Raw genomic sequence first — 18,379 nt, forward strand, 5'->3', positions numbered from 1 at the left:
TACTACCGTTAGTAGCAACTTATCAAAGCAAGGCTGAGAGACAACGCAAGGAGACAAGGATTGGCAACAACGGGCACTAGCAAAACATGACGTCAATGAGACCATCTATGACATAGCACCTACTGCAAAGATATTAGGATCTAATATCAATAACCAATTGCTTTCTTTATATGCGTATTTGCTACCACAGCTGTAGGTGGAATAATATGTGCCCCAGTTACGGCCGCTACTGGGAAACGAACAGATATCTCAAAGGCCATGCTTTCTATGGATTCAGTTTGGCTAGGATCAGTTGAAATGATCTCCCATCATCATCATTCCTTCAAGAGGGGACGCACATGGAAAAATAACGAGCTCGACGCGCATATTGGCCGTTGCTTGACCATGTGTGTTAATCAACGGCTTTCTATCTAAAATTGCTGGTGTTTGTTGTATGTGGCTTGCCCTCTAACGTTGTAGAATTGCTACCAGTGGTGACTGTGATCGACAGCAACGCGAGGAACAGGTATTGAGGTAACAGCCATCCTATTGAATTACCACGCGCAGTACCTTTCTACGCTTCTCCAGAACGCTCTAGTTTAGGACGTAACCTAACCTTCTATTATCCGCTTGATTGGTGTTTACTTGCGGACTGAGCAAAATGATTCTCTCTGAGTTCGTCACTAGGGTGTTCGCAGCTTTCGTAACTTTATTTTATTCATCATTGACTTATACACCGTGAAGGTCTTGGATGGCAAGGCTAAAGGCAGAACATTGTGTGCCTGACTAAGACCCTGTCACCCATACATTGCTCAACGGTGAGGTAGCATATCATAAAATATACTACACACAATTATCAATGGCATGGATTACACATACATAGCATACATTACACATATATGTGCATTAAATACAAGAATCATTGTACAACTTTCTAAGTAGAAACAGTTTAGGTCCAATAGAGTAGTCTGAATACGAAAAAGAAAGAGCAACTTTATAGTTAATAATTCATTATTCATGGCGCGATGCACACAGGAGATGCGTGTAATGCACTTACCTTCTATCTGCTCCCGTGCACTTTCTGCTCACATTTACTGCTCCCCTCCGCTAGCCTGTATTTTTCCATAGTTTACACGGCATGAGATATGAAAAAAAAAAAAAAAATATGTGGAGGCAAAAGAATTTCCTTTTTAGCTTAGGCCAGATCCAATTTAGAATGGGTGTGAAGTTTATTGCTTAGCGCTTACGCGTATTTCAGATCGCCGAATGTTCTCCTTCAGCGACTGTTTCGTTTCGATGTGCAAGTGCAAATTTGTTTTCGATCAGTTTGTTTCGACCTGTTTTACGCTGTTTTACGCTGTTGAGTTTCCATTGGTTTCCATTGTTAACAATAGCACGTTGACTGTGTATTTAATTAATTCGTTTCTTCGCAGGTTCAACTTTTCGCTATCTCTCACTCTGCCACCAAATTCTTTTTCTTAATTTTTCTCCTCCTCAAAACCTTTACATGTGCGTTATGTAAGTCATCAGTCCCATGCTTTCATCTCCAAGGTTGTACCCGCCGTGGTTGCTTAGTGGCTATGGTTTTGGGCTGCTGAGCCCCAGGTCGCATGTTCGAATCTCGGCCACGGCGGCTGCACTTCGATGGGGGTGAAATGCTATAAAACACCCGTGCACTTAGATTTAGATGCGGATCAAAGAACCCCAGGTGCCCCAAATTTCTGTAGTTCCCCACTACGGCGTGCCTCACAATCAGATCATGGTTTTGGAATGTAAAACCCCATAATATAAAGTAATGTAATCTCCAAGGTTGAGGCTGCATATTATGACAAGCTTTTATATATAGGCAAACGTCTGGCCAATCTCGCTCTCTATACTATCGCTTTTTAAAACGAAGATTCCTTTGCCTACTTCACTGGTATTCCAGTGTCACGTCTTTGTTTGCGCGCAATTTATGTGTTTTCCGACAAAGCACTGCCAGTGAGAACACTTCTGTTTCTAATAGAACAGTTAATAATTTCATAAAACTTGTGATCATAGCTTTTATGCCTTACACGTGCTACTCCATCTGTCAGCCCCCTTCTTGATTTTGTGCACATAATGTCACTTCATGGGTTTCTAACACATGCAGGCCTCTTAAAGGCAAAGCACGTGTTATTCAAGAACCAAATTCATGACAGTACTCACACAGAAATTCTTGGAAGCAAATTAGCAAGGCCATACATTGACCAGATAACCACTAGGCCTTTTAAATTAAGAATACTGGGAAGGAGCGACTTCTCCGGTTTTCTTAAACTTCTTATGTTTGCGCTAGACTATTCTTGTGTTGTTGTGCATGTACTACAGGGTGTGTGATGCTGTGACAACAAGGGGTGTAGATGCCTAAATGAATTTAGATATGTGTTGCACTTTGCCGTACACCTGTCATCCCCATTCTTCCACAAGTATCATACATCACTTTTGTCATTGCGACATTGCTGCGTCAACGTCTCGCACGCGCATCTGCGCGATTCAGTGTTTGTATTTGGTCATAGCTTATTTGTAGCACATTAACGTGAGCGTCGCACAAGATTAAAGTTGTGACCTGTGCAGTGCATAAGCATGAACATGAGTTTAGAAGTTGCTTAGGATGAAAACAAACACAGTTGTGCATATCAAATTTAGTTTAGGGCTTTCGCTAGACTCCAACATGTGCACTGTATCAGCATACTTTACTGGTGGTCGAGTGTAGAGCAAAGTTAGACAAGTAAGCCCGCATTCGCCTAACATTGAACACCATATCACTTTGTTTTCATGTATGTGTGCTCTCGCACAGGTCTCAGGAGAGCACCGGGGATTGTAATGAAGCAGGTGGTGCAGGATCTCCAGCACACCCAGGGGGCAGTGGAGGGATCAAAGCTGGGAACAGGGGTCTCTGTGGGTTGGGGCTGCCGAGACTGGTGCCATGGGCGTTTGCATGCAAGATCGGCTCTTTGCGGTAGCAGATGGCCGATCTTATACACTTTTGACGCACACGGAGATCTCGGCTGCCCTCCAACTCGCATGCCAGTCCAGGTTCGAGTTATGGTGTCCCCATTGCTCCTTTGGTGTCCTGGAGGCACTGCTACACATTGAGTGAAACAAAGGAAGAGGCTCGCTGGCTGGAACGCCACGGTGTTCCCCTGGCTGCTGCAGCTGAGTTGAGTTGGCATTGTGCAGCTTAGTGTGAGGTTGGGGATTCAATTCACTGCCACTGAAGCTGCATTCCGGCCTAGGCAAAATGCAAAAATTCTTGTGTATCTCACATTTGAGTTGGCATAAAGAGAAAAATCGAGTTGGGCAGGCCGTATAATGTACAGGGCTGATACCCAGTGGTCTATTCATAGTAACAGAAAGGGTGCCGAGAGAAGGGAAGCACAGTAGAGGATGGAAGAGAACTAGGTGGAGGTAATGAAATTAGGAAATTCGCAGGCATAACTTGCAATCAGCTAATGCAAGATATGCTTATTTGAAGATTACTGGAAGAGGCCTTCATACTGCAGTGGACATAAATTAGGCTCATCATAGGGATGATGAGCCTGCTGGCGACATGCAGCTCTTGTGGCAGTGAGCTGCTCACAATGGTGGTTGATACTTGCTCTGAATACAAAGTTTGCTCGGTATGCGGTGAAGAACACGCTCTCGATAAACAAATAGTTCTTTCCATTCTGGCTGTGCTGCCGCAAGCGCAGTGTTTGCTACTCATTGCACACTGTCAGAAGTTGGATCAGAACCCATGGCCGCAGTCGTGAACCCGAACTCGAGTCTGGTTACAGACTACAACCGCACCTTTTGTAGTTTGATCTGTAGCTCTTGCCGCTCCATTTTTTTTGTCTGTTTTGTGATAAATTTTACATTCGCGCATATCTTGTATCTCATTTGTTTTACAGTTTGCCCTTCTGCATGCATCTCTTCCTCGGAAGGCCTTTGTCATCTAAAACTGAAGTTGAGCAACTGAATTAAGCTTCTAATTAGCCACTGTCTTCATAAACTTTAGTAAACATTCGTTTCCAGTCATATCTGCTGTGGTTCGACCTACCAATTCAATGTGTGTGCAAAGTTGCAGTTGAGCACTTGGTCGTTTGGCTGCATTCGGTTTGACCTCACATAATTCGAAGAAAGCAGGCTGTTGCAGATTGGTCATGGAAAATGGCTAGTCGCAAGTATACAGTGAAATCTGCTGTGAGCTGGCTTGGAACCTGAATGGTAATGTTGCAAAATTACAATATCATTTGCTGGAGACATGCAGTTCTTGTGGCAGTGAGCTGCTCACAATGGTGGTTGATACTTGCTCTGAATTTCGGGGCCCGTCCTCTTCGGAATCACTTTAAAGGACCCCTTTCAACTGTGCCAAGAATACGGAGGGTCAATAAACCGCTCCTTGAGAAATACTGCATTATTAATATAGCGTGCTTTTTTCCGATAGAGACCGTGTTCACATTTGTAAAGCTAGCTCTCCTGGGGGGCAGTTAGCCCAACCAATGGCAATGAAGGAATTTATGCAAACAGTGTATGCAAGCACAAGTTTCCTTCTGTTATGACATGGGAAAATGCAGATGTGACTCCCGTGATGAAACCATGCACGAGAACAATCCCTGACACGTGCAGCTATCACTTTGTTTTCGTTTGAATGATGACCGGCGCTGCCATTATTTTGGCAAACGTGCAGTGCAGGGAAGTGCACTTGCAAATTGTGGAAAAGTACTATAGTGCACACAGGTTCTTGTAACAGTTACACTAGTGCATTGTGAGAAGCCCAGGCATAGGCAAGCAAATTTTAGCATTATTTTTTTCAAGACAGGGCTGGGTACTTGTTTTACTCCTGACTTTATGAATGGTGATGCCAGCTGTCCTTTCATGCAGCTGGAAAATTTTATGAACAACTTTTCTCGTTTCATAACACCTCACTTTAATTTGCATCATGGATGTCACCTGCCGCGGCAATGGCGCAGTGGCTATGGCTTTGCAATGCCAAGCATGAGGTCGCATGTTCAATCCCTACTGGGGCATTCCGCCCTGTGGCATCCCGATGGGGCGCAATGCAAGAACGCTCATGTAGCATGAATTGCGTGCGCAATAAAGGATCTCGGGTGGTCAAAACTAATCCAGAACCTTCCCCTGCGGTGTCCGCAACAGCCCACCATGACGTTTTGGGACATTAAACCTCCCCGCAATTTAGTTTTTAACATCAGGTATGTTTCAAATGCGGTCTAAAAGTTAATACAAAGCTTTACTGGAACCGTACCCCCTGCACAAGCTGGAGTGGTTGCAATGGGACTCCTGCAAGCCACCTTATGACACCAAACAACAGAAGGTACTACACTCGTGGAATGAAATGTGGCCGGGATATTTGAAAGTAGAACACTCAATAAATGCAATTATGTTGAAGTGCGATGTCGCGCCACTATGCGTCCGGTCGATAAAGGTGGCGTGAATTACGATCTGAGCACAGTGGCCAGAACTATACCTATGTAACGTGATCTAGAGATGGCGGGAATTAAGTTACTTGTATTAGCCCTAAATTGATGCTTTTCATTCTGTGAGAATATACATCAATAGAATAATATAAATTCTATCAACAAGGACTAAATCAGGTCTAAGGCAAAAGTACTCGGACAACATGTTAGTCGAGTGAGTACTCAAAATTTTTTTTTAAATATGTATTGGACTACATAGAAACCAGTAGAAATTTGCTTATACTAGTTGGCATCAAATTGGTCACTCTGGTAATGGGGGCTTTCTCCATACTTTCAGGCCAAGCCATGAGCACCATCTTGCACTCGGCCCTACAGCGGTTGGTTGGCCGGAGCCCGGTCCAAATTTCGGTGCGCTTCTGGGAGCGGAAAAAGTACATCCGACGCTATGGCTATGAAAGCCCCCTGCTGCCCCCTGGTGAGCTACTGGGAACTGCTATTTTGGGGGATCTTGCAGGTGCTTTGAGCCAACAAGGACATCCGCTATGACGCAGTCACCACAACTCTTGGGACCGACGTGTGTGCATGGCACATCTAAAGAAGCTTTTGCTGAAAGGCTGCCTATCAGGTTTAGTGCACCCACCATAGTGGCTTGGTAGCTATGCTGTTGTACTGTTATAAAGTTTGGTACCCAGCCATGACATCCACATTTCACTGTGAGAAGAACGCAAAAATGGTTGTGCATCATCCTTTGGGTGCCTGTTTTAAGGAAACTCAAGGGGTTCGATGTAATCCAGACTCCCTCACTATGGTGTCTCTCACTCTCTGTATGTTGCGGGGAAATGTTTAACCTCGTCAGTCAAATGGATAACATGCTTTAGGACCATGTTCTATGTTTTCTTCAGATTTTATTACTTGTGAATCTTACTATGATTCTTTATCAATGTGCAGGTGCTTTGTGTGTCGAGAACTAAAGGCGAGAAAAACAAAATGTTTATGCTTTCTTTATCTGCACAGAGAAGAGTAATGCATTCCAAGTTTTCTGACACAATTTTGAAATCTTGTTATATAGTGCTTTTGAATTAGTTTTGTGAAACAAGGATTAACTCCATATTGCCCCAACAAGGCATAGGCAAGGACTTTATCAATATCACTTGGTGCTTTCTGCACATGTATGCATGTTCATTGGGTAGTGTGGAAACGTGTTATAATTTGTACAGAATGGTCCATCCATGACCCCGCATGTTGAAGCTCTTTGCTATAGTGGGAGAAAGAAGCAAGCAACATACATTTGCTTTGCAGTGTAGCATGGCCTTCCTTGATTTCAGGCAGCTGACGGGGCATCTGTTGCATGATAAATGGCATCCGGGCGTCCAAGGAGTGCACTGTCAAGAACAAAAACTTATGCAGGCCACCAGTGTTGCAATAACTGGCTCTGTAACCACTAGCATAGGTGCATGAACTAGATTTGTTTGATTGAATAAATGTTTATTGAAAAAAGCCTATCGGGAGAAAGGGAATGATGGGGATGTGCTCCAGCTGGTTTAACGAGCCCATCCCCTTAGCATATGTTGGGAGTGAGTTAAAAACTGCATCAGTTTGGTTGGTAGCATTCGCTGGCTTTATTCAGGTAGTGCGGTTGGCGAGTGGTGTGTCCAGTGACTGCAGATGACAGGCCCGCGCAGAGGAGTGAGTATCGCACTCCCAGAAGAGGTGAGCAGTGCAGCTCAGGCCAGTGACAGTCTGGGCACGTGTTTCTTACCGTGGCCGCAGGTGGCTAGTCTGTATAAAGTGGTCCATTCAGTAGAAGACACATAGGATGTGCCAATTGCACACGTCAGCAGAGTAAATGGGCACTCCCTCATACTCGCTCATCAATATTTTCGCAATCTTTGTACCCACTCACATTCCTACTCGCGCTCACTTGTACTTCCTAGCACTCACTTGCATTCATAGTCACTTATATTCGCAGGTACTGGCACCCGCTCACTCTCATGCTTGCGCCCCCTCACCACTACTCACTCACCTACCCTATAGACTCATGTAAGGTCTGCAATTCTTTTTTGCAATTTTGACGAGGTGCGGGCCTTATACGGGACTGGGCCATTTGTTCAAATGTTTACGAATACAACTTTCTGAAACTTTATGGTTTTCGTTGAATGCTTTCCTAGATTTGTTCGTAACGGCGGGCTCCTCTTCTGTTCTGCCCAGCAACATGGGCACTTGTCCTTGACACCGAAGTTGCGGCCAGCGGCTCACTTGCCATGCTCGTTGGCATACATGGCAACCTTGAGCTCAAAGGGGCTTGAACCGTTTCTTATCGAAGTGGAGAAATGCATTTGAAGGTAAAATAGGCTATTTTGGAAATAATTTGCCACAAAAGATACTTCAATGCATTCAGCAGAAGTGTAGTTATTGGCAATCAAACACAACCTTTACAGTGCTTCCGCCCTTCTTCAATGAGTTGCACTGCGAAGGCTACGGTGGAGTGGGGCATGCCCACAATGCTCCGCCTACTGAATGTCACCATGGCACGCAGTTCAAATTTGATTGTGGATGTTAACGTAGACACCACTAGTACTTCCAGTTCTGGCGCCTACAACGCGCCAAACGTAAGCCAAATACGGTTGTCCTCACAGAGCTGCAGCGCGCTTAGCCAGCGGACTCGTCACGGCACCCTGCGGCGGCCGTGATATCTATGCTACATAGTACACTGCAGCTACATGCAACTGTATGAGTATGCACAGTGTTTGCTTTGTGCACGACGGGGCTTGAGTGCGTGCTCGCGCTCATATGCTGCAGTCTGACTGTGATGTGGACCGGCTTTAGCCGTCACCAGCTTGACTGACAGCTAGTAGCAATATTCAACTTGTGCATTTTGAAGCGCTATCATAAGTCTGTCAAGGCATCTAACCAGGAGCGGCCAGGAGCCAGTGCATGCTGGGAAATGTGCGTGCGGTCTGTCCTTAAGTTTGATGTGGTTTGAGGCTAGTTGAGCGTTCAAAACAATAGTCTAAATTAGTGAAACCTGATAGCTACAACACCGATAAGCAGGGCGGCCAAAGTTTAATTCCTACCTGTGCGGCTGCGGTCAAGCGTGAGCAGACGATAGTTTGCATCTTACGTAAGTACGTAATTATTATCGTAATTCGAAAGCAGACTTTCACTAACTTCAGCCTGTTTATTAAACTTCGTCAATAAATATACACAGAAACAGTAGAAAGAAGCGCACTGATTCGAACACCCTTCTTGGTTGATGTCAGCTATTAGCCAATAGCAGCTGTGTTTCCTGGATGCTTTATTACAACATGAAGCATCCAGAAAGGAGCGTGGAGCATGCTTCTCCTGAAAAGAAAGTGTTTGAGAGAAAGGTGAATTCATGCTCCGCTTGTGAGCTCCACGCGCTGCGCACGACTCCAAAACTTGACCGAGATGTTCAAAGCAGCGTATGCTATCCGCGGACTATGTTTTTTCACCAAGCCTGAGGGGTGGTTCAGGGCCCCTTTAAACGCAGCATCGTATGCTATCGTGTGCCATCAAACGCTTCCTGTCCATTGTTGACTCATGGCAGCAGGCAGATGAGTTGGAGAAGCTAGCTAAGCTGGTTGTGAAAACCAACTGCAAAAAAAAAAGGATGCTGCTGATGACTTGTGCATGGACGAACACTGAGAAGCCTGTTGTGGCTGTGCTCCGGACGTAAAAGGACAAAGTGTATCTCGCTATCTAGTAATGGCACACGGAAATTCACTGATTTGCATGCATGGCATCAACCTACTGAATGCCATTGCTTCTCTGTTGGAAATTTTTTTTTTCTCCAACTTTTGGGTTGCCAAGTTGAGGATGCATCCCGCACGTGGTTTCGGCCCTTGCTTGAGATTTTGCTGCACATGCTCAAGTCCACTCACATTCACTGAGAATCACCGATGTCCATACTCGTGTCCACTCAGAATCACCACCACTGACTTTCGTTGGTACTCGCGTATCTCGGCACTAATTTTTGTGGCTGTTCACGTCCACTCACACCATGGCTCACTCACTAACATTCGATCTCCCACCTGTAAAAGGAGTATTGAGCAAGGGTGACTTGGTGAGTACGCCAACCTATGACTGGTAGCACCTTACAGCTTCAAACTACATTCTACGGTTACGAGAATAAATTTGTTTTTGTGACAGCCATTCTGCTGAAGCTATTGTGCTTGATATTTCATTAGGCAAACAAGTGACATACCTAGCCATTGGATTGCTTATTCGCACCTTGAGTAAGTCAGTCAGCCGAATTGGTAGCTTGCTTAGGTGAAAAGCAAGTCACTGGTAATAAAAAAAAAGGGGGGGAGTTGCTTTTATTTTTTTGTTGATAGAGCACAGCTTATTTATTCTGGAATTGTGCCCTTCTGCGGACGTAGAATAAGCTTTGGGAAACTGTTTTCAGGATCATGCGTTGTTTGTTGCCTTACCCCACATACTCGAAACCTTCCAAGTTCATGCTATGGCAGCCAACCATCCTGAATTTAGTGGGACGGTCAGAAATTCTGGGTGAATGCCCTAGGCCTGAATTGACCCAGTCGGGGTGACCATACTTCCTTTCTTTCTGTTAAATAACAGTCAATGAACCAGATTTCTCTCTCTTTTTTTTTTAATGCCTGACAGCTCAGTTGCACATTCTTCTCTGTGGCATTTTGTTGAATTGTTATAAACATATAAAATGTGAAGCATTTTCATTTTTGTCTTGCTTCTAGTTCTGTTGTTGGCCCTAACCATTCACAGTACCTCTATGTGTATTGGTAGCCGTATTAGCCATGTTACTGCTGACCCTTTTTCGTTGTTGGAACCACTGACTTATCTACAAAAACGTATCTTCACTCGGTGATGCTGTAAGGCATCCCAAGTAATCGAGGTTGTTTGAATTACTATTGGTTGGGTACTGCATACTTGCAGTGTATCAAGAAAGTATGAGTACTTCCTTTTTTTTGAGTCCTTGACACTGCTTTGTAAGTGTGGCTTTCTCCAGAGAAGACGGATGTTACAAAAATAATTTCAAATCCTGGTTCTTTCTAAAGAAAGAAACATGTATTTCTGCTTGCATTGCTAATCAGCTTGTCGTAATGTTGCAGCATCATTGGTGGTTCCATTTACGGAGAGGTGGCAAAATTTTGGTTCCAACTAGGAACCATTTTTATGCATTACCCAAATAAAAGTGAACTTATTTAAAAAGGCTGTTGTGCCGATGAAGGTATGACAGCAAGTGGGAAACGCAATTTTCCGTAGAAAATTCTTTCTTTTTTTTTTTTGGCACAATTAGATGTTAGAACACTTTGCAGCAGAGATTATGTTTATCTGCTGGCTCAGTGAAGAAATACGGTGAAAGCGGTGACACCACACAGTGCCTGTTAAATCGAAGCTGAAGGTACTGGTCTGATGTGTTACATAAAAAATGCTGGTATTGTATAGTATATTCTTCTTTTTTTGTTGTTGACATTATGCTTGAAAAAGTAATAAGGTTTGAAAAGTATTTGCAGCGTGTTTCTATCTCTGATAAACTCTGACAAGGAGCTTGAACTGTGTTCAAACATGTTTATACTGTCCTGGCTTTCTGGGTGTCAAATAAATGGCAAGTTACCTTTCGTTGTAGTGTTTATGCACTGTAACTTTCCAGTTTATACTAGTAGTATTTACTGTATGGCGAAGTGCGACGGCGTGGGAAGCGAAAGTTTGTTGGCATGAATGGTCATCGTGCATGAAGGACCCGTTGGGAATAATGCTTCAGGGAGTGCGTTGAAAGTTCGTAATTCATGTGGAGGATGGCTGCGGTAGCCTGAAATAAAGCTCTACACTGGAAGGGAATTATTACAGTTCTCGGCACTTTATCAAAAGATGTGTTACCCTGAATGTGTGTTTCAATACAGTACAAGTTGGCAAGGGGCTATCAATGATGCCTATTTGAACCTTCTCATTCTCAAGTTGATTGTTGTATTCATATAGTAGGTTGTGGCCAAGTACTGCACCAGGGTGGCCAATCCTGCTCTGATGAGGGAGTGCGTTACTGGTTCTGGTCACCGGGATCAGGCTGCACTCCAGGCCTGTTTATGCGATTTTATCAACACGCATTTTTAAAAAAAATCCGGTGGGAAATTGCACGGCACTGGGATTCGAACCATGGTCCTCTTGCACGCGAGGCGAATGTTCTACCTCTACGCCACTGCTGCACTCCGGCCGCCATTGGAATCTGAACCTGGCAACGTTTAATGCTAAAACGTTATCTAGTGAGGCGAGTCTAGCAGTGCTATTGGAGGAATTAGAGGGCAGTGAATGGGATATAATAGGGCTCAGTGAAGTTAGGAGGCCAAAAGAAGCATATACAGTGCTAAAAAGCGAGCACGTCCTGTGCTACCGGGGCTTAGCGGAGAAACGAGAACTAGAAGTTGGATTCCTGATTAATAAGAATATAGCTGGTAACATACAGGAATTCTATAGCATCAACGAGAGAGTGGCAGGTGTTGTTGTGAAACTTAATAAGTACAAATTGAAGGTCGTACAGGTCTACGCCCCCACATCTAGTCATGATGACCAAGAAGTCGAAAGCTTCTATGAAGACGTGGAATTGGCAATGGGTAAGGTCAAAACAAAATACACTGTACTGATGGGCGACTTCAATGACAAGGTAGGCAAGAAGCAGGCTGTAGACAAGTCAGTGGGGGAATATGGCATAGGCACTAGGAATAGCAGGGGAGAGTTATTAGTAGAGAGAGAGAGAGATAAAACTTTGTTATGTCCTTGATGGGGTTCAGGGGTGGCGGGGGTCGGGAGACTAACCCCCAATCCCCCCTTCCTCAGACGGCGGCCAGTCCTTGCTTTCTGGCGGCGTCTTCGGCCATCCGGACGGCCCAGAGCTGCTCCTCTGGGTCCAAGCTGAGCAGCAATGTCTCCCACTGCTCGGCCGTAGTTATGCGTGTGTTAGTGTGGGAGGTGTTGGTGGGTGAGGCTTTGGGGCATTGCCAGATAATATGATCGAGGTTAGCGCGGGCCTCGCACGCTTTGCAGAGTGGAGAGTATGCATCGGGGTACATGCGGTTGTAAAGCACGGGGTTCAAGTTCGCAGAACAGAATAATATGCGGATAATGAATACCTTCTTCCGCAAGCGGGATAGCCGAAAGTGGACGTGGAGGAGCCCGAATGGCGAGACTAGAAATGAAATCGACTTCATACTCTGCGCTAACCCTGGCATCATACAAGATGTGGACGTGCTCAGCAAGGTGCGCTGCAGTGACCATAGGATAGTAAGAAGTCGAATTAGCCTAGACCTGAGGAGGGAACAGAAGAAACTGGTGCATAAGAAGCCGATCAATGAGTTAGCGGTAAGAGGGAAAATAGAGGAATTCCGGATCAAGCTACAGAACAGGTATTCGGCTTTAACTCAGGAAGAGGACCTTAGTGTTGAAGCAATGAACGACAGTCTTACAGGCATCATTAAGGAATGTGCAATAGAAGTCTGTGGTAACTCCATAAGACAGGATGCCAGTAAGCTATCACAGGAGATGAAAGATCTGATCAAGAAATGCCAATGTATGAAAGCCTCTAACCCTACAGCTAGAATAGAACTGGCAGAACTTTCGAAGTTAATCAACAAGCGTAAGACAGCTGACATAAAGAAGTATAATATGGATAGAATGGAACATGCTCTCAGGAACGAAGGAAGCCTAAAAGCAGTGAAGAAGAAACTAGGAACTGGCAAGAATCAGATGTATGCGTTAGGAGACAAATCCGGCAATATCATTACTAATATGGATAAGACAGTTCAAGTGGCTGAGGAGTTCTATGGAGATTTATGCAGTACCAGTAGCACCCACGACGATAATCGAAGAGAGAATAGTCTAGAGGAAATTGAAATCCCACAAGTAACACCGGAAGAAGTAAAGAAAGCCTTGGGAGTTATGCAAAGGGAGAAGGCAGTTGGGGAGGATCAGGTAACAGCAAGATTTATTGAAGGATGGTGGGCAGATTGTTCTAGAAAAACTTGCCACCCTGTATACGCAATGCCTCATGACCTCGAGCGTAGCGGAATCTTGGAAGAATGCTAACATAATTCTAATCCATAATAAAGGGGCGCCAAGGACTTGAAAAATTATAGACCAATCAGCTTACTGTCCGTTGCCTACAAAATATTTATTAAGGTAATCGCAAATAGAATCAGGACTTAGACTTCTCCCAATCACAGGACCAGGCAGGATTCCGTAAAGGCTACTCAACAATAGACCATATTCACACTATCAATCAGGTGATAGAGAAATGTTAGATGATAGATGATAGAGAAATCTGGTAGATTTTAGCTCTCCTAATGCTTTTCTGAGCACTGGAAGCATTCCACATCCTATTTGGTTTATTTGCTCAAAACCCACAAATTTGCAGTTATTTCGTATACCTACAAGTACAATTCTTTATTTTAGTAAAGATTTCTAATTAAACTTTGTGCCTTTGTTTTTGCTTAGTTGTCTGTGCAACGAACCCCAAAAAATAACATCTTGTGACAACTTTTGATGTGGATGCAATTTATAGCAAGGTATAGAAGGGCGTATTTTCTTGGTTATTTTAGCAGGATTCTTCACTTCCAGGATTCTTCAGATCTTTCTATAGTTTTGGTTTGTTGCACAGAGCAATGTATATCTGTAACTGCCAAGAATTGTTTTGTTGGATTGAACTCAGTTTAAGTTATAAGAGCTGGCCTTGGGGGGTACCCATAATTTTGAACAATTTCATTATAATAAAAAAATATGCAAATTTTGTACACATTATATAACACTTCAATTTACCTAGAAAAAATGTGCTACAGGATAAACCAACAATCTGTATTCTTGCTTCCTAAAGAAAGGAATTGCCATTGAATCCATTCTTTGGAGATTATTGGTGATGTTAATGCGATTAGCATTATTTCTTATAATGAGTGCATGACGCAAAGTGGGTGAAGTTCCCAAGGGATTCTTATGGTATTTCATATCCAGTGGCCCAAATGCATTCAAGCGATTTGCCATGAATGGGTACACACCCAGAGACCCAAGCTGGCACGTAAGAGTTTAGATGCGGACTTAGGCACTATGTGCATACTGCAAAGTGGGCGATGTTCTCGGAGAATACTAATCATATTAAAATTTTGCTTCAGAATTTGGCGTCACAACATAAGGGCCAATTCTGTTAAAGCGATTTCCGTTTATGGAGATTCCATCCTACTTGTACGACTTTGGGGGAAATGCAATCTTTTTTTTCTTTTTCTTTCTTTCCGATTCTGCTGTCGTCAGGGTACCTGCCGCGGCTGCCGAAGGAGCACGAGAAGCTCAGGACCCAACCCGTCTACGCACCCAAGGATGCCTGGTGTGAGCGAAGAGCCCTGTTTGGCCAGAATGACTACATCGGTGAGTGGGCAGGTGTCTTCCAGTAGAAAACGGGCAAAGGTGTGTTTGTTTCTGTTACATACCAGCCAACTCTCCGGATTGGTCGGGGAGACTCCTGAATGTCGGCCAGTCCTCCCCATTGTACAGACATGGCCATCAATCCCCCGCAAAACTGCTGAAGCCCCGCTAAGGGAAAAAAAAAGAAGATTATGCAGCACAACCGCATTGTAATTGCTGTTATGTGATATATGTAGCTAGCCGAAGGCAGGTTTAAATCCAAACTATTTGTGTGTAGGCAATGTAGGCCTAACTAGCCTAACTCGGTTTGCTTCAGATCGAAACATGCGTTGAGGAGGGCATGTGAGGCAAAGGATTTACAGTGTGCGTTGCCTAATAGCTGGTACAGGTGTGTTACCCAGTGAAGCTGGAAGGAGGCCACTGTCATAGGACATAGTATGTGTTCTTTAATCATGCACGTGCACACAGTGCGAGCACCGAAACGTCTATTGACTATGCTGGTGGCCATTCAGAGCTGTATCTGACGTTGCTGTGATCCATAAAAAAAACAGTGACATTTTTTGTTTTATCTCTCCTCTTCGGCGAACCTCCAGAATTTCAATGTCCCCAGGTTGGCAAGTATGCTGTTATAATTTTCATGTCTGTAGTTTTACACCATGCTCACAGGAAACAGAACTTTCACGAAAGAGCAATCCGCCTTTTTCTCAGCGCGACGGCACATGTGCCCTGCCCTGGCAGTTTTGGAAAAGTTGTATGTGCAGCTGCGCTGCCTGATCTCAGCAAAAAGTCTCAGAAAAAAAAAAGTGCAGGGATGCGTACTGTTGCAAACACTCGTTTCATCATCAGCCTATTTTTATGTCCACTACAAGATGAAGACCTCTCCCCAGCAATCTCCGATAATCCCTGTCTTGTTCTAGCCAATTCCAACTTGCACCTGCAAATTTCTTAATTTCATCACCCCACCTAGTTTTTCTCACCCCACCTAATTTTGATCACTCTTCCCTTGGCACCCATTGTGTAACTCTAATGGTCCACTGGTTATCTATCCTATGCGGTAAACGGTCCGCCGAGCTCCATTTTTCTTTCTCTTAGTGTCAACTAGAATATCGGCTATCCCCATTTGTTCTCTGATCCATACCGCTCTCTTCCTGTCTGTTACTGTTATGCTTAACATTTTTCGTTCCATCGCGCTTTGCACTGACCTTAACTTGATCTCGAGCTTCATTGTTAACCTCCAAGTTTCTACTCCATGTGTTAGCACCGGTAGAATACAGTGATTGTACATTTTTCTTTTCAATGGCAGTGGTAAACTCCCAGTCAGTATTTGGTGACGCCTGCCATATGCACTCCAACCCGTGCCATGTGCCACATTACAACTCCACCGGTGGTAGCTCTATCTCCAGTGGGTGCCAAAATGTGCGTAATGTAAGACTGCAACTTCACCCTAATTCAGAAAGCGGCCAGGACTTTCTCCGAACTACTGAGTGCTTCGAACTGCACCGTGAGCCATTTAGTTGCCGCCTTTCATTGACGGCTAGAAAATTTATTGAAATACCCCTGTGCTACAAGGGGGCAGCACTTTAACAACATCAGGTTGGTGACGAAGTCTTCTTGCAGCGTCAGCCCTCAGTTGCTGATTGTGGCAGTGTGTGCCTGGCTTCACATGCTCGTTTAATAAGGCGCTGTGTAGCACTGGTTCAATATGAGGCAGACAAGACGCCAAAGATGGCCGACTATTGAATGCGTGTGTCCATTTTGTCATACCAGGCCGACGATGCAACTGACAAGGGCTAGTTGTAGTGCAACAGGCTTTCTTGTTGACGGCGCCGGCAAAACCAATGTGCCAACCATTGTTCAACCAAACCCTGTGTGATCTGCCGTCGAACCAAATACATGAAAGCCGCAGCGACTTCTATTGTGTATATAATGAATTGCACACAACTTATTGTCACGTAGTAGTGACAGTGAAGAAAGCAGCAAAACTGGGAATGATGAAGCTAGCTTTTTATTAGGCAAACTTGTGCCCTCAAAACAGGCTACACTCAAACAACGGCGACAGTGACGAACACAGTCAGGGATTGTCGAAAATTTGATCTGCTGGTCAAGCGTGTCGACTTTATGCACGAGTCATCGTACATTCCAGAGCAATCGCTAGTGCCCGCATGTCTTCCAGAAAGTTCACCATTCGCATCGTGCATACATGCAATCAAATTGCACAAGGTTCGGTGACAACAGACAGCGGATAGAACCATCGATAACATTCCAGAAACTTCCGATACATGCAGGCACCTCCCGCGTTGAGCGATAACATTTGTTAGATGGAGAAAAGCGCTCACCCGAAAAAAATAAACAAGGCAACATGTCAGTAGGAGTCAGAACACGCCTTTGAAGTTGAAATGCACGAGCTTCAGCCCTCTCAACCTGTGCGCATGAAATTCGAGCTAATGCTGATCCTGTTCAGCATAGGTTAGGCCAATAGAACGGAAAGGTAAGCAAGTTAGGATGAAGGAAACTGCTTTTATGGTTCAGTTTTGGCCTTAGCAATTTGAAATCAAAAATTTTTTACTTCACACGACACATACACAATACGCAGGAAGTTGCAAGACAGCACTATGCCAACATCTGTATGTCACCGTTCCCAAACGCGTCCACTTGCATTTGCTGCATAGATGAGTGGGTCTGTACATGTTATTATGCTGACACGTCTTATTTCCAGAGATACGCTACCATGTTTACTCGCATAATGATAGCTTTTTTTTGTCAAAAAAATTGATGCAAATTCAGGGGTGTGATTATTACTCGGGTTAAATTTTATGCAAAAAGAAAAAATTTTCTTTCATCCTGCATTTGCTGCAGGATGACAACAGGTTAACAAACGGGCGCTGCCGCTGTAACAGTGCGGGATACCAAAACAAAACTGACGGCCGGCGGAGCAAGCCGAACGCGCCAAACACGATTTTTCTTCTTCTCGTGAGTACATTACAGGAATTGAAACAGTTTCTTCCGTATCAGTAATGAATAATATTGTTAATAGCGGCAAGTTTGCGGCAATAACGTAGCCATGTTCACTTTGAGGGGACAGAAACAGATCGGTGCGCTTAGCTGCCAGTGACATAGAAACATGTGGCGAGCATGCTGCGAAAACTGCGGCATTTGTCTTCACTGCTATCCTAATACGGCACGTTTCCGCTAAGGGTGGGTGAATATCTTAGCTGTGTCACAAGAGTGTATGAATAGGGTGCAGTTCTAACATATCAGTGTAAGCGTGGCTACTATCGTTGCCGCTCGCAATTTGTTGCGTGCCCACGAATGCCGACAAATGCAGACGAGAGGAATCAAAAGGTGCCTTTTTTGTTGTTGGTGTTGACCACAACCATTATAAAGCCTACAAATAATAAAGCCAAGGCAAGTTTGGTTGTAACTTTTGTTTCTTTTTTTTTTTAATGGAAGTGCGGAAAGTGATGAAAGAAATGAAATGGGGCATCTGCTTAAGTATGTGTTTGGTATGTCTTGAAGGGTCGTCCGCACAGCATTCAACAGATGGTAAGCGCGATCATCATTAGCTAGAC

General features: G+C 44.3%; 1 protein-coding gene across 1 annotated transcript in view; it reads left to right on the top strand.

Moving 5' to 3' along the window:
- The first annotated feature begins 322 nt into the window (after nucleotides 1–322).
- The window catches only part of mRpL51 (mitochondrial ribosomal protein L51), a 34,023-nt gene continuing 15,966 nt past the window's right edge, over nucleotides 323–18,379 (top strand). The window contains exons 1-3 of the mRNA XM_075686230.1: nucleotides 323–513; nucleotides 5,752–5,889; nucleotides 14,700–14,813. Coding sequence (XP_075542345.1) covers nucleotides 5,760–5,889; nucleotides 14,700–14,813 — 244 coding nt within the window. The 5' untranslated portion in view covers nucleotides 323–513; nucleotides 5,752–5,759. The remainder of the gene's footprint in view (nucleotides 514–5,751; nucleotides 5,890–14,699; nucleotides 14,814–18,379) is intronic.

This window comes from Dermacentor variabilis, chromosome 3 (assembly GCF_050947875.1).
Source record: "Dermacentor variabilis isolate Ectoservices chromosome 3, ASM5094787v1, whole genome shotgun sequence".
Classification (NCBI taxonomy): domain Eukaryota; kingdom Metazoa; phylum Arthropoda; class Arachnida; order Ixodida; family Ixodidae; genus Dermacentor; species Dermacentor variabilis.